The sequence below is a fragment of the Rhamphochromis sp. 'chilingali' genome (assembly GCF_963969265.1).
Source record: "Rhamphochromis sp. 'chilingali' genome assembly, chromosome: 7".
Taxonomy (NCBI): Eukaryota; Metazoa; Chordata; class Actinopteri; order Cichliformes; family Cichlidae; genus Rhamphochromis; species Rhamphochromis sp. 'chilingali'.
In genome coordinates this window covers 1688976-1704237 of record NC_137934.1, presented here as the reverse complement: position 1 = coordinate 1704237, position 15262 = coordinate 1688976, and the positions used below count along the sequence as shown (strand labels likewise).

Genomic DNA, 15262 nt, shown 5'->3' with positions numbered 1-15262 from the left:
ATGCATGTTGGATAAAACACTAACATGCAAGGAATAGAGTCTTTGGTGTTTATGTTTCAAGTTTAAATATTTTTTTTTTAAAAAAGTCAATGTGGCTTTTAGTATAAAATGTTTTTAGTGGTCAGCAAGAGTATAATGGTGCTCTATAAATTTCAATACAGTCCATTCCATCATCACCAGTGAAATCCTAGAGGCTAAAGTGCAGACGGACGTGCTTGTTTGTGTGTATGCGTGTGCATGGATGCACTGGGGTCCTGTTGCAATGTTAAACTACCATTAAGGCAATTAGGGCTGCCACAAACGATTATTTTGATAGTCGACTAGTCACCGATTATTTTTGCGATTAGTCGACTAATCAGATCATCATCCATTGGACGTACAGCTTATTGCACCAGCAGCATCTGGTCTTATATAACTGTCATTAGCTTACAGCTTGAAGTGTTTGTGCTAACTAAAAATAAAGACAAGATGGTAGTTTATTAATTTTTAATGAAATTTGCAGATTGTTTCGGTGAAGTTTAATAAACTCCTTGCTTTCTAAAATATAACAGGACACCGGAGTATATTCTCCAGCGTCTCACACTTCTGATAATCAGCTGTCTGCTTGACAGTTTTAGCTGTGCAAAAACTATAACTTTAATCTCAGCCAAACCGATTTACTCAGGAACAAATAAAATACTGAAAAAAGCCAAACAATAACATTTAAGTTATCTAAGTGACTTATATATATGTTTAACCTGACTAGCGAAAGACGGTGTTCTCACGGCTCTAGTTAGCCTAGCCCCCGGCTAGCTATCGAGCTAGTGGGTAACAGACGTCTCCGAAAACGTCGGAGCGCTTTTGAAAATATGTGGTGTCCTGATAAACTGAGCAGATATTTGAGGTTTACACAGCTACATTCTCGCCTGAAAATATGTTAAACGTTTATTTTGTGACCCAGAAAGAATAATAAGAGTAAAGTTAAAACTAACTAGCTGCCGCCATTGTTGACAACTGCGCTGGGCTGCGCTATGAATTCTGGGACACAGCTTCTTCTTCTTCGGGGTTTAACGGCAGCTGGCATCCTTGGACATGCAGTGCTGCCATCTTCTGTTTCAGTCCGTTATTACACTCTTAAATCCTACTACTCATTCCTGCGTCCTTTGTGATCTTACAAAGCTTCAAACGATGCGTCGACTATTAAATTAGTCGTCGACGATTTTAATAGTCGACATAATCGTGACTAGTCGACTAATCGTGGCAGCCCTAAAGGCAATGCAGAGTTGTGCCCACTCTAAGCATGTTCCTGGCAACTGATTTACTAGCTGTTATTTAAATGGGAGAGAAATACGTGACTAGTCCTAATGTCAGATCCTTAGCTCTTTAAACAACTCTGTCATCTCTGTCTCACTGTAGTTCCTTCTTAGATTTGTATGTTAGAGCTTGATCATTCTTTTAGTATTTTACTCTTTATTTTTATGCAAATCTGGTGGGAAGATCACTGTTGTGGTTTAAAGGCATATTTTAATGGATGGATCCTCAGCTCTGTTCAGCAACGTTCACCAAATTCAAAGTGAAGGAGAAACAACAGCATTAAATCCTGAAACACACGTGTGCGAATCTGTACGTCAGTCCTGTGCACAGCTTTGCAGACCATCGCCTACATTTTGTAGCTGTTTACCGCCCCGTCAGACATGTGTCAAACAATCATTCTGTGGGTGGCTCTTCCACACTGCAGAGTACTGTAGTTATAACCTATAAGAGAACTGATATCTATGTTTATTTTCCATTTGGTCATCTCTGCTGTCACTCCCTTTCCTTTTCAGCAAATCAGCATTTAATCTATGCACAGCATCGTCCCTGTAGGTTTTTAGAAGTCTGGACACAAGCACATTTGTGTAGGTCGCATACCTGTGATCTTTCTCTCTGCGTAGTCAAATAGCTATGCAAATGGACACAAATGTGGTACCATGAATTGATCATTAAGCTGCAAACTTTGTAGCTTTGGCTCAAAAGCCCTGCTCATGACTACAAAAAGGTTATAAGACTGGAAAAGAAAATCTGTTCAGATAAGCAAGTCTGTTCTTGTGCTTTTGTAATAAATAAATAAACAAATAGGAAAATGAGTATATTGTTAACCCAAATTTTAGCCCACACAAAGAAGCCTAATGTTCAATCACTAAAACAAATTTTTCATCTTAGCAATGCAAGTAAAGACCTGTAATTTGGTATCTTAGTGAAAAAAAACAAAACAGGTACACTTAACTTTTTTTTTTTTTTTTTTAACTTTTTTTGTATAATGGTCAATTTGAAAATTCACAAATAAGAACAATAATTATATTTAGGATTAAAAATATAATTTTGGTGAAAGAGCTTGTGCATGATGGTGGATTAACCACTATAAAGAAATGATAAATCTGGATCCTCCCTGGTCTCAGTTGTTGTCGTCGTCAGAATAAAGCGTGTGGAAACTGCAGCCTCAGGCCAAAATACTTTACTGTGTAACATTTACACAAACTGCAGTTGATTTTAAGAGATTTGAATCTTTCCTGGTGGTTTTCAGATGCACTTGTATTTTTGAAAAATGAAGCAAGACTTTACTGTTCCTGATTATTCCAGGGGAGGGGGTGTTTTCGTAACAGTTTTGCCACGCCCCCAGAAGTTCCACTGTCAAAACGCTGATATATTTAAAGAAGGTAAATACTGCTGGGTTGATCCTTCCACATTCTTTAGAAGTCGTCCTATACACAGACTATGATGGGTGTGGCAGTTTCTGGTAACAAAGGCTTTGTACAGTTGTTGGTTGGGCGCTGACACCTTTCCCTTTAATCCTGCTTCAGAGGACAAAGAAAGCACTAAGCCACTCCTGTTTCTGAAAAACCTGTTGAGGAAATAAAAGTTTGCCCCACTCTTTCTTATCAACAAACCAGCACCATAATTCAGCACACAAAGCACTTTGTTAATTAACAATTAAGCACTTAATTTATGTTAACACTTAAAACATCGTGTTTTCACTGCTGTTGTTTACAGTTGTTGTGACTGACTACAACACTGACAGCATGTGCTGGCCTACCAGGAACCAATGGTGTAACAAACTCTGACTTAGTAACACAGTGAAAATAAAAGTCTCAAAAGTGATTATGCAAAGCCGATTATCAATAACTGTGTTTCAGTCAATTAATTTATAAGGCAAAATCTAAAAAGTCTCACTAACTTTGTTATTGTGTCTCCACAGAGGGAATCCCTCAGGTGTACTACTTTGGTCCTTGTGGGAAATACAATGCCATGGTGCTGGAGCTGCTTGGGCCCAGTCTAGAGGACCTGTTTGACCTCTGTGACCGCACCTTCTCCCTCAAGACCGTCCTCATGATAGCCATACAGCTGGTAAGGCCTAAAGTGGGAGAGGAGTGAGCATATGTTCAGAGGAGCTTGCTTTGGTGACATCAGGCTTCCCAGAAAGTTATTCATAGTGCAACTGTGAATACAAATGTTGTCGTTAGCGGCTTGTTCCAGAGGGCAGGTTTACTGACCCCTCAACCTGACTCTGAACTCAGTGGGTAAATACCAGAAAGTCTGAATTTTAGTTTATTAAAGGGTTTGCCTGGAAGATGGCTCCATTATCACTGCAGCTAGAAACAGAGTAGAGACGAGTACCAAGTTCTGTAGTATCTAGTTCCAAACTTACTTTGTGTTTGAATTCGGTGTTAAAATCTTAGTCGATATAAGATGACAGTGGTAAGATATTACATGAGCATCATCAGCCACAACATGAGAGTATGAGAGAAGCCTGTGCATGTAGCATTTACTCTTTTTTTTCATTCAAATTAAAAAAAAAAAATTGAGTAAACATACATGTGCTTGGGTTTGGGATGTTTTCATGTTCTAAGCCTCTGCTGAGGTGGACATGCTTGCTGTGCTGTTGCAGTTTTGTCTTTGGTTTGGCTGCCGTTAACATTTTTAATGGGCAGGCTTTCTTTTTATCGCGTTTTGCATAAACTGCTTTGAGTTTTCATGTTTGGAAACTGTTCAGCTTGCAAAGCGATTAAAACTTCAAATGCTAACACCGATCGTTCACCTAGATAACACGGATGGAGTATGTCCACACCAAGAGTCTGATCTACAGAGACGTGAAGCCTGAAAACTTTCTTGTTGGGCGGCCAGGAAGCAAGAGGCAGCACACCATCCACATCATTGACTTTGGTCTGGCCAAAGAATACATAGACCCCGAGACCAAAAAACACATCCCCTATCGGGAGCACAAGAGTCTGACTGGGACGGCACGCTACATGAGCATTAACACACACCTGGGAAAGGGTAAGAAAGTCTCAGGAATACACCTGTGGGTTGATTAGCTGTCTACATTTGCATATTCAAACTTTATTTGCATGAATATTTAGTATAATGTGAATGTCCTAACTGGTTTGCTCACAAATGCAGCATTGCAAACAAATGGCATTAACCTGATTTTTACATACTGTTATCTGTTTAGTCACTGGGTGTTACCTGAATGTTGGTGATATGCGAGATAACCAGGGATGCTTTAGGATTGTTAAATGAATCATATTTTTCTGATGTCTTGTTTCGTTTCTGGGTTATTTTGAAGCATTTTAACCAGTAACCTCATAGTCCTGTAGCACAAAGCAGCATTACGGGCCTAGCATGGTAACTGTAGGTTTAAACCAGAGTTTTCCGTGTTACAAACGTGGTCATTTCTACAGAAGAGTTGAAAACAAAAATAGCCATGACGTCAATAAAAAAAATTGACGATATGTTTGTGCTTTTAGAAAGTTATTAGCCTCTGTAAAATCTGCTGCTAGTACTCTTGTCCTCTTTTGGGCACATGCTGCCAGCAATGCCTGTTTTATATAAATATGTGAATAGATTGTTAAACCCTGGACTGGCTGGTGGTTATCGCATTGATAACAACCTTCATGTGACCGCCTAGCGTGATTGCCATTGTTGGTGTACATGAAGCCTGATAAGGATAGATCTCAGTGTGTTGAACTTGAACATTGATCGGTTTGTTGCCTTAATCAGTAGTTGCCGTGAGAAGCTGAGTCTGCTGCTTCTTCGTGACGCACGATTGGCCATCTTCATGTTGAGGCTCGATAAGATGTTTTTAAGACGGGAACAGTGGACTCGTGCTTTGTTTCTTTGAAGCCACTGTTAGTCTTGCCAGCTGGTTATAAAATGCATTTGTTTATCACAGCTAACCTCATTTTCATCCTGATCTTGTACTTCCAGAACAAAGCAGAAGGGACGATTTGGAGGCCTTGGGTCACATGTTCATGTACTTCCTTCGAGGCAGCCTTCCCTGGCAAGGCCTAAAGGTACTGCAGCAATTTGCCTCATGCTGATATAACGCTTGTCTTGTAATCCACTCGATGCGTGGCGTAGCGGTTTCTTTTTTGATACTTGACGCCCACTCAACTTTAGCATCCTCTCAGACTGGTGACATTTTAAGGTCTCTCTTTTTAGAAACTGAAACACTGAGAAACAGTTAAATTGGCACAGTTGGATACTTAAAATATTGTCTCTTTATTTTTCTGTTGAATTTACACACCTTTTTCTGCACAAACAATCAGATGCGACAGGAAACCACCTTCTGCACCTTGTTTTGCAGCTTAAGAGCTGTGAGAAAAAGCTTACATGACTAAGGAGCACGGCCACAGTCGCAGGTGTCTCAAGGGCCGGTTTCAGCAGGCTGCAGAGCTGCTGTGGTTGCTTTTTGAAGGCATCGGTATCAAAGGTGTACACAGAACAGACTAGAAGACAAGACAACTCATCTGAACATTTGCTATGTGGGTGGAAGCTCTTGGTGGATGAATGTGAGGGATGTATAAATGTGGGGGATGTTGGATAGCTCTGGCCAACACAAACACACAACAGGAGAGTGAGCTTGAAAATCCGCTGAAGCTTATCGATCAATATATTGGCAGCTAAGGAACTCGCACAGAGTTGTGCTGACCCCCTGTATGGAGTGTAAAACTATACCACCCTGAAGGGTTGGAGGGGATCTGGTTGGTTTAGAGCAGAAGAACATCCCATCATGTGTGATAGAAAATTAAATAACAGCTGAGAAGCCTTTCCTGTGCCAGTGAGGAGGTCAGCGACAGGTTGCCCTAGATTTGTGGGATTTCTTTCCCCACACCAACAGATATCTACAGCTGAGACGATGTTGCAAAGTACTGATATCGACATGACATGTGGCAAAACTTCTGTGAGTCCAAAGAGCCGCGGCACAAATGCAGGCGCTGCACATGTGATATCACGACTTGAGAATCTGTCTGTTTTGAATATTGGACATGTTCATGGACGCCTCAAGCAGCAGCACATGTGCTCATATTTAGATTAGAGTAGGATTTATAGTACAGTAAACATTTAAACTTGTTTCCCCTGCAGGCCGACACCCTGAAGGAGAGGTATCAGAAAATTGGAGACACCAAGCGAGCAACGCCGATTGAAGTCCTTTGTGAAAGTTTCCCTGGTCAGTAGAGCGCTATTTTCCTCCTTTCGGGTTTATTTATTTTAAATGAAAGTGGTGTGGATTTCACAGTATATATCTTTTGGTACAGAAGAGATGGCCACCTACCTGCGCTATGTGAGGAGGCTGGATTTCTTTGAGAAGCCGGATTACGATTACTTGAGGAAGCTCTTCACCGATCTGTTTGATAGGAACGGCTATGTCTTCGACTACGAATATGACTGGGTCGGCAAATCGCTCGTGAGTGCCTTTCACTGAACCCACCTGACCTCTGCTAGCATCATCAATCAGTTTATATTGTTGCTCTAACTGTAATTATTTCTTAATAACGCAAAGCTAATTATTTTTGCAAACCCGATTACCAAATTGCCAAAAGCGTCTCTCATCACGTGGGCATTAACATTATTTATTTTTGTTTGTTGTTTTTAAAAATTTCTCACTAAGGTTGTTTTGTTTGTGCTTTTGTTCGTTTGCCTTGCAGCCCACACCGATAGGCCCCATCCCCAGTGACACGCCCGTGCAGCCCAACAGCAGAGACAAAGCACAACAGCAGACCAAAAACCCGGTGAGGTTATCAGCAACAACATTAAGACACAACAATCACCACTCCCGCCTACCAATATAGTTGCTTGGGTGACCACCCAAACCAGTCAGGTTTATCCTCGAGGTCACTCTCGTTGTTTCCAAATGTAAGCAACTTCCTGTTCGCGTCTACAGTCTGACTGGTCGGCAGTGACGCCCGTCTCCCCACAAAGTCCGTAAAGTAAAAACAAAACGAATGCCTTTGTAGCAAATGAACGGGCACGTGCCGTTACGAGGCAGACTCTCCAGCTGTGAAACAAAGCATCGTTTTTGACTTGGATTAATTCTTCACACCTTGCCACGCTAAGCTCAGTCATTGCATGCATGAGTTGAAAATGCAAATTGCATTGTTCACACCAGTAATGACAAAGTACAGACGAGTGACAAATAAATGGAAAAAAAAAATCCAAACTTTAGGAAGGTGACGAGCTGCCAGGACACCACCTCTTGAACTCTCCGGAGGGTTTGAGCACAGCGCCGGCGGAGAGCACCGTCTTACAGCCAAGCTCAAAATGTGCCGTTGGTGTTCACCTGGGCTATCTCCTGACTTTTGGGGCCATAGCATATGATTCACACTATTTGCATAATCACCAAACCAATCGGTGACTATCCTGGAAGAGATCACTCCTGTCAGAACAGAAATGTGCAACCATTGGCTAAATGCAACCACTCAGCACAGCATTGTATCGATGAGCAGTCAAACATCCCTTTAGGCTCCTTCTCTCACCCCAGCTGCCCCCCCCCCCCCCTCCCCGAGCCTGGTTCTGCTGGAGGTTTCTTCCTGTTAAAAGGGAGTTTTTCCTTCCCACTGTCGCCAAAGTGCTGCTCATAGGGGGTCATATGACTGTTGGGTTTTTCTCTGTATCTATTATTGCAGGATCTACCTTACAATATAAAGCGCCTTAAGCTGTATAAATAAAATTGAATAGAATTGAAAAGTGGGCCCATACCAGGTGGGAGATGCCGGAGTCACCAGATCACCTCACTGTGGCAATCAGGGGTTCATGTTTTTCCTTTAATTTGTCATCCGTTTTTATTTGCTTAGTCTGTGACAAAGTGTAGACTTTTTGTTGTTAATAGCATGCTATCCGAGCCTTGTTTCTTTTGTTTTTATATAATGTTAATGATAGGATAATGATTGATTGGTTTTATTATGCCAAAAAAATCTATAAAATATAACCAGTGATAACAAATAATTTTCCTGATCATGAAGTTGTACTTGGTGAGTCTGACTCATCGGTTCCAGTAAAGCTGTACAAGGAATCCGTTTGACTTTATGATTGACTTGTTTCTGTGGACTCTAGCCTCTTTTTATTACTCTGTATTTAATGCGATTGGCTCGGCGATAACGTTCCACCTTTTAAGCTCGCTGCGCACGGCCTTCTGCACCATGTACAGTAATGACTGTAAAGCTTTAACATCCTGCTTAAAACAGCGTATCAATAGAAAGTGCTGGCTGTGAGCATCTGTAGCCAAATGTCATATTTGTACATATATTTTTTAGGTCAGTGAAAGCAGAGTGTAAGAACTGCTGTACTGTAAACCCGAGTCCACAGCTAAGTTCAGAGAGTCTGATGACGTGATGACGCTGTTGCTCAGCGGTGCCAGCTGAGCCCATCAAGGCTGTTTTCTTTTACTCCTGCATGATTTTACTAGAGTGTCGATCTGTGCTTCACATAAATTTTTGCTTCCCTCTACTCCTCTATTAACATAGTTCGTCTTAACAAGCCTGCTTCTGCTTGGGAGATGTCTTCTATAATTTTTGTTTTTCTTTTCTTTTTTTTAATCCACCCCCCCTCCCCAACTCCTCTCATTGTCCTTCCACATTTCTGCCCTCACCCCCTTCAACCACATTGCCTTTCCCTCACTCTTCATTCCCTCACCCCCTGACCCATAACCCCCACAAACTTCTTCACCCCCCTCTCCCTTCTCACCACCTCACACCCACCTGCCTCAACCCTTTTTGCTCTTTGCGTCAAGTCGCCTGAGCCCAAAGGAAGTGAGTCTCAGCCCACTCCCGTGACCAATAAGGAGACTCTGGGGTCGCACCTCACAGCTGAGCGGCTGGGGGGCTCTGTTCAGGTACTGCTGCTGCTACAGCTGCTGCTTTGATGGCTCATGCATGAGGCCATATAGGTTTGTCTGTGTGTCTGACCCCCCCCCTCCCCTCTCTCTCACTGACTTCACACTGCCTGCCCGTTAGATGCTCTGTCTCGACTCTGTGCTCGAATCAGACTGTGTGAATCCTGTGTGTCACTGCTGTCGGTCTGCTTCTAGGCTGCTTGCATCCAAGGCCATCCAAAGATGACATCCAGCAGTATCTTATAATAATAATATAATAGAAACACTAAAAGGTCTATTTTTGTACATTTATTCTATAATAGTTCTTTGTGTTTTTGCTGTTTTCAGTGTGTAAACTGTGTCACCGGAAATAAGTCTCTGCAGAAAATGTGGTGCACAAGCGCCACCCAGTGTCGGCTAATAGAATTGCAGTATTTAGAGGATTGGTTCACGTTCTTGTCTTGCAATCTTATTCACATATCAAGTTTTCCTTGCAGTTTTCCTTTCTCTTGTTCAGCTGTCCATCAGCTGTTTTTTTTTTCAGTGTGTTTCAAACTGACTTTAGCAACAAGAAGAGATTTTGGAGTAAAAACAAAGGAAAGGATTTCTTACCAGCCTCAAAAAGCAGGAGAAATGATCACAGCGAGGAAAATCGTTTTCAATACTTGTTCGGTGCCTTATTTGTGTTTGAAGACAGAAATGAACAGTGTGAACCTGTCCTTTAAACTTTGTTGGCTTTAGCTGGCTCATCCTGGGTTACTTGCATAACTGTTTTCTTACCTGAGAGGGCGGATAACTTGTGATAGTCAAGGTGCATTTATTTGATCCTGTGAATGTTCATCAACTGGATTCAGTCTGGTGTCCTTCTCTAATGGTGCAGGTGATGAGCTCAACAAATGGCGAGCTGAACACTGATGATCCCACAGCCGGACACTCCAACGCTCCCATCACCGCTCCCACCGAGGTTGACGTACCTGATGAAACCAAGTATGGGGGGATCCTCACATTCACACACAGAAAACACATGCTTTTCTTTTTCAGTGCTGTCCAATAAGTCCAAATCCAAAATTGGTGCTGAAAAGCATCTAAATTGTTTTGTGTTCCTTGTTGTTAGCTCCTCCGTGTAGAAGCCTTTTGAGTACAGGCAGTGACTTAGTCACAGTAACAAGCTGCACTTTGTGCTACTTTAAATATTGTTTCCATGCTTCCTACTTCAGTTAAGTTAGGTTTGTTTACATAGGAACACAGCAGTGCATTTATATACACCGTTTTAACCTATTATAACTATATAAAGAAGAAATCAGATTTTCTCTCTGACGATCAAATATTGGAGCTATTACCTGCTGTAAATACGCCAGCGTCTGTTCTAAGCCTGACTAAAACATCAAGTATGAGTGTGTCACTGTCATATCTCTGTGTATGTTGAGCAGTAGCAGCTGAGGCACAGTAGGAATGTTATCAATGGGACTTAAAGTTCACCAGCAGGGAGGGGAACATTTTAACTGTTGCACATAAAGAATATAACTGTAAGTGTAGTGAAGCAGGTTAGACTTACTTTAAAACTCCTTTATTTACTGTGACTCAGCTGTGTGTCAGTAATTCATGAGACCACACTCAAAAAACAAAAGACTAGGCTGTTATATACATATTAGTTAAAAACAACACAACAGCCTCTTTTAATGCTCAGAAATGTTTAAATGAATATGGCTCGTTTAATTTAGAAGCAGTTACATCATCTTATCTTTCTGAAACATTCTTCATGTTGTCTTTTTTCTACGCGATTCACAGCCCACAACTTTGCTAGCTCTAGTTAAGCTTAAATAGGCGACCAGCTAGATTACCATCGTCATAGTTGAGCTATGCGAGTCTTTTTCATTTGCACCTACTCAGCTTGACTCGACTTTTTCTTACTGGGTTTTGGTCGTTTTCCGCTACAGTTGTGTACCACCCCAGTGTGGGTGGGGTTGCTGTAGCAAGGCGGCTCGACAGAGGGGAATGGAGTCTGTTGATGTCACATTTTTTGGCTCAACTCGGCTCATGTGGATGACGCTAAAAAAGCACCTGGTACCTGACGCTGCCGCCTAGTGGAAAACCCTAAAGACCGAGCGGAGTCGAGTGGATTAGGTGCCGTGGATGATCCTCAAAGATGATCCCCCAAAAGAAATATTTGTAGTTTCAAACATGAACAACTGAGTTATTAAAAGTCCACGACTTCCTTAATTCATTTATAACTATTATGAAGACAAATGATGAGATTACAGTAAGTGAAATGGTTAAAAGAAAGGAAGCCAGATTAGAACTGGCTGCTGAACCCCAACCCTCACAGGCCGTGCTATGTACCAGTATCTACATGTGTGTAAATACCTGCTTTTCTAAAGGAAGCCATGCCTCTGTGTTTGTGCAGGTGCTGTTGCTTCTTCAAAAGGAGAAAGAGGAAAGCGCTCCAGAGGCACAAGTGAAAGAAGAGAACAGAGAGAACTTGAAACATTGTGGTCACGGTCAAGTTTTAAATGGAAGCAACTACACAGACCCCCCCACCGCCCATTATCTCTTTCCAGCTACCCCCCCCCACCCCCACCACCTCCTTACTCCTTTCACCTCATTCCCCGCTGTCACATGTACCTCCCCGCTTGAGTTCTCTCTCTCTCTCTCTCTCGATCCCAGCGAGTGACAGGAACGTTGCAGTCACAGCGACTCCACAGACTTTCAATTCCTTTACAGATGAAAAATAAACAAACCTGCATCACCACGTGAGGGGGAGGGGCTCGAGAAAAACGTTTAAAGAAAACAAACAAAAAAAAGCTGTAACAATGAAACTCGAATACCGTGGCGTGAATATGAAAAAAGATGCTGTTTGAAACAGTTGTTGTATTCTAGATTCCATAAAGAACGTGTGTTGTTCGAACAGTCAGCTGTTGATCAGGGGAAACCATTCAAGTGGTTCGAGTGCAAGAAATCTGCTCCTTTATTAGGAAAATGTTAATTTTATTTTCTTTGGTGTGTCTTTTTTGGGATCAAGGTGAAAGAGGAAAAGGTGAACTATGCTGATGTTAAATCTGAGCGACACAGGAAGCGTTTCATCTATAAATCAATCTGGAGGATTTTTATGCATTTTTTCTTCCTCTTTTTGTTTTTTGTTTCTTTTGTAAGTGAATCCTCAGTTTTCAAAGTCAAATCCCTGCATTGAAAACTTATTTTTATGTTGTAGTGTTCTGGAGTTCAATTCTTTCCTCACTCTGGCTTCCTTCTATTTTGTTTCGTCTGTCGACGCGGACTTTGTAGCACAGTCACTGGCCTCAGGTACTGTGGAAGAATGAGAGGAACCGATATTAAGCTCTCTTATTATTATTGCACTTTTTGGAGGAAAAAACAATTACAGTGGAAAACTTTAGGTTTGAAATTAACAATTAAGGAAACAACTTAATAAAGACTGATCTAGGAAGAGTCCTTCATGATGCTTATATTTGAGTTATGGCTGAAAAATGTTGTCGATTCTCATGAAAGAAAAGGACATGTCTTTTTTTGATTTTTATTTCTTACATCAAAAATAATTTACCAGGAAATCATAGTTTGTGCCTTTCTAAGTAAAATGTTTAAAGCTCAAGTGAGTGTCCCGCAATGACATTTTATCTAATCTGACCCTAATGCTCACTGGATTACTCTGTGTGTGTGTGCGCGCATGTGTGTTTGTATTTTTTTCCCAAATCTGGAGGTTTTGCAAGCAGATGACTGTGTGCACATCCTGTCAGTCACGTATAGGTCAGTATACATCCTTCTCTCTCCTGCTGTAACGCCACATCTGTACAGTGGTGGCGGTTTGGCGTGTGTGCTGTGCCACCTCAGCGAGACGCAACAACCCACATCTGTCTGACCCGCTGTTCACTTTCATCTGGAGGTCACAGATGGGTAGTGAGGTTAACTCGTTTAAAGGGTACACGAGGTCTGGGCTGCTGTTTTCGATCAAACTGTACTTGACAGAAAAAAATTACATTTTTTTTGTGTGCGTTTTATCATGTTTCCCATCAGCCCCTGTTTCATGTAGCCCTTTAATACCTTTTGTTCGTCTGACGGCCTGCTGCCTCAGTGTACATCGGTGCCAAACATTTCTCCAACAGCTTTGAAGATTATCAGAAAGATTTTCCTTTTAATTTTTACGTTGCATTTCCTGTAAAAGTGAGAGAGGAGGAGGGGAACAAGTTGAAATTCCTCTAGATTTGTGAAAACCCCCACAATGCATCTGTTCAGCAGCTTTCATTTTCTTCACAGCTCCAGCCCCTGCTGTAATCAGTGTAACCTGTTTTTGGTTTTGATGAGCCGTCTTGCTGTCACGAATCGGTGGCCTGCTCCTTTAAGGACACGATCGAGCCTTCCTACCGGTATGATTGTTGTCGCACAGGGCTGATCATGTGATTGATGACGAAGTGAAAGGCACGACACGTCACAGTTTCGGTTTACAAATGGTGATCTCGCTCATTAATGTGGGTGGTGTCAAAGAAGTTTACGGGATGCTGAAGATTTAATGTTTTCATTGAAACCAAACAACCTCGGGATGTATTTAAAGTCACGCGACACACTTGGATCGACCCCACAAGTCGAGCTTCTAATGAATTAATGTTTTACCTTCTCAGTTTAGTGATTTATTTTAAAAGGGGAGATAAATGTGTGTCTGAGCAGGTTTCGGAGACAAATGTGCTTAAATAACCCGCCAGGTGACGTCAGAGGAGCCAGCTGTCTTTAGTGTCGTCGTAAACGTGGCTTCATTAGACAGCGCGCGCGACAGCAACCCAAACACGGAACAAAGGTGTGACTCGGGGTGATCAGGTGCGCTGATCCAAGACTCCCCCCTTTAGGCCCTGAAGTCACTCTTTGAAAAGTTGGGTGGGGACCTGGCTTTGCAAAATCACTGCGTTTATTAATTTTATAATTCAGGTTTTGTTTTGTTTTTCTGGAGAGGGCGGGGTCGACCGATGTAAATTCTGCTCTCCGTCTCTTAGTGTACCTACTTGCATTATGTATTTGTAAATATGACAACGACAGATCTCTAATTGTGAATAAAGCAAAGTTTTATCACAGGAGTCACCGTGGAGCAGTTTGTGTGCCTGCTGATCTTTGTTAGTCTGCAGGCGGGTTTGTTACCCGGCGGGACCGTGTGGGTTACTGGTTAACCTGCGATCACAGCGCAGTTAGGCAGGTGTGTGTGACAGCTGATTGGCCAAGAAGCTCAACGGAGTGTGCGTACCTCTGATTGGATACGGGCCACACCAGGACAGCGGGCGTCGGGCACGGTAAGAGGAAAACATGGCATCCGCTGGACGCATGACCGGCGGCTCTCGGTCATTTTGGGAGTGATCTCTATATTCTGCCACAAACATTATGCCAGTGATTATAATTAGTAATGATGGGTATATTCAGTACAGTACAGAGGTAATAACTTACATTAGGACATGTCCGAACATATTGGTAATGGAAGCATCATAATATCCTCATGGTAATAATTAAATATCCTATATATATAGAACTTCTTTTAAAAAGTTTCTTAAGGTACATTTTTCAGTTGGTTTGATATTTAAAAAAACATTTAAAGGACTTTGCGCGTTTGTGTTTCAAGAACAGACTCCTCGGTGGGCCCATGTCCTCTATTTCCTTCCTTCCTTCATCATCATCATCATGTTTTCGGAGGAACTTCAGCTCAAATGATCGGTTGCTCACAGCATGTAAGATCAAACTGATTTAAAAGCATAAATGTAAAACCAAAAACATAATTTTTAAGTAAATTGAAAGAGAGACACCTGCTGTTACCAAACTACAGGTCACCTTTTGTTTGAGCTTTTTTATGGGGCGCCGTTTGTAAAGTGAAACATGCTGAAATTAACGGCAACATTTTTCCACATTTAGCTCAAAACCTTACAAAAACATGTTTTTTTTTTCCGAGTAATTGTTTTTTACAACATTTAGTAAAATATTTGTAACTTTTCATCAAATGTTAAATCTAAATGTTAAATCTAAATCTAAATGTTATAGTTAAATCTAAATGTTATAGTTAAATCTAAATGCTAAATGTTAAATGTTAAATCTAAATGTTTAGGCTAATATGCAAATTTATTGTACTGATCAACGGAAATACCAAAATAAAAGCTTCCCGAAAACCTCCGGTGC

General features: G+C 41.6%; 1 protein-coding gene across 4 annotated transcripts in view; it reads left to right on the top strand.

The window, feature by feature from the left end:
- The window catches only part of csnk1g2b (casein kinase 1, gamma 2b), a 42475-nt gene extending 28135 nt beyond the window's left edge, over window positions 1-14340 (top strand). For 2 of the 4 annotated variants that reach the window (XM_080887660.1, XM_080887661.1), the window contains exons 4-11: window positions 3215-3363; window positions 4059-4293; window positions 5224-5309; window positions 6382-6466; window positions 6555-6703; window positions 6945-7028; window positions 9987-10093; window positions 11511-14315. In XM_080887660.1, coding sequence (XP_080743786.1) covers window positions 3215-3363; window positions 4059-4293; window positions 5224-5309; window positions 6382-6466; window positions 6555-6703; window positions 6945-7028; window positions 9987-10093; window positions 11511-11565 — 950 coding nt within the window. In that variant the 3' untranslated portion in view covers window positions 11566-14315. Of the gene's footprint in view, window positions 1-3214; window positions 3364-4058; window positions 4294-5223; window positions 5310-6381; window positions 6467-6554; window positions 6704-6944; window positions 7029-9025; window positions 9128-9986; window positions 10094-11510 lie in introns of all 4 variants that reach the window. The other 2 variants (XM_080887663.1, XM_080887662.1) reach the window with 2 other exon arrangements.
- The last annotated feature ends 922 nt before the right edge of the window (window positions 14341-15262 follow it).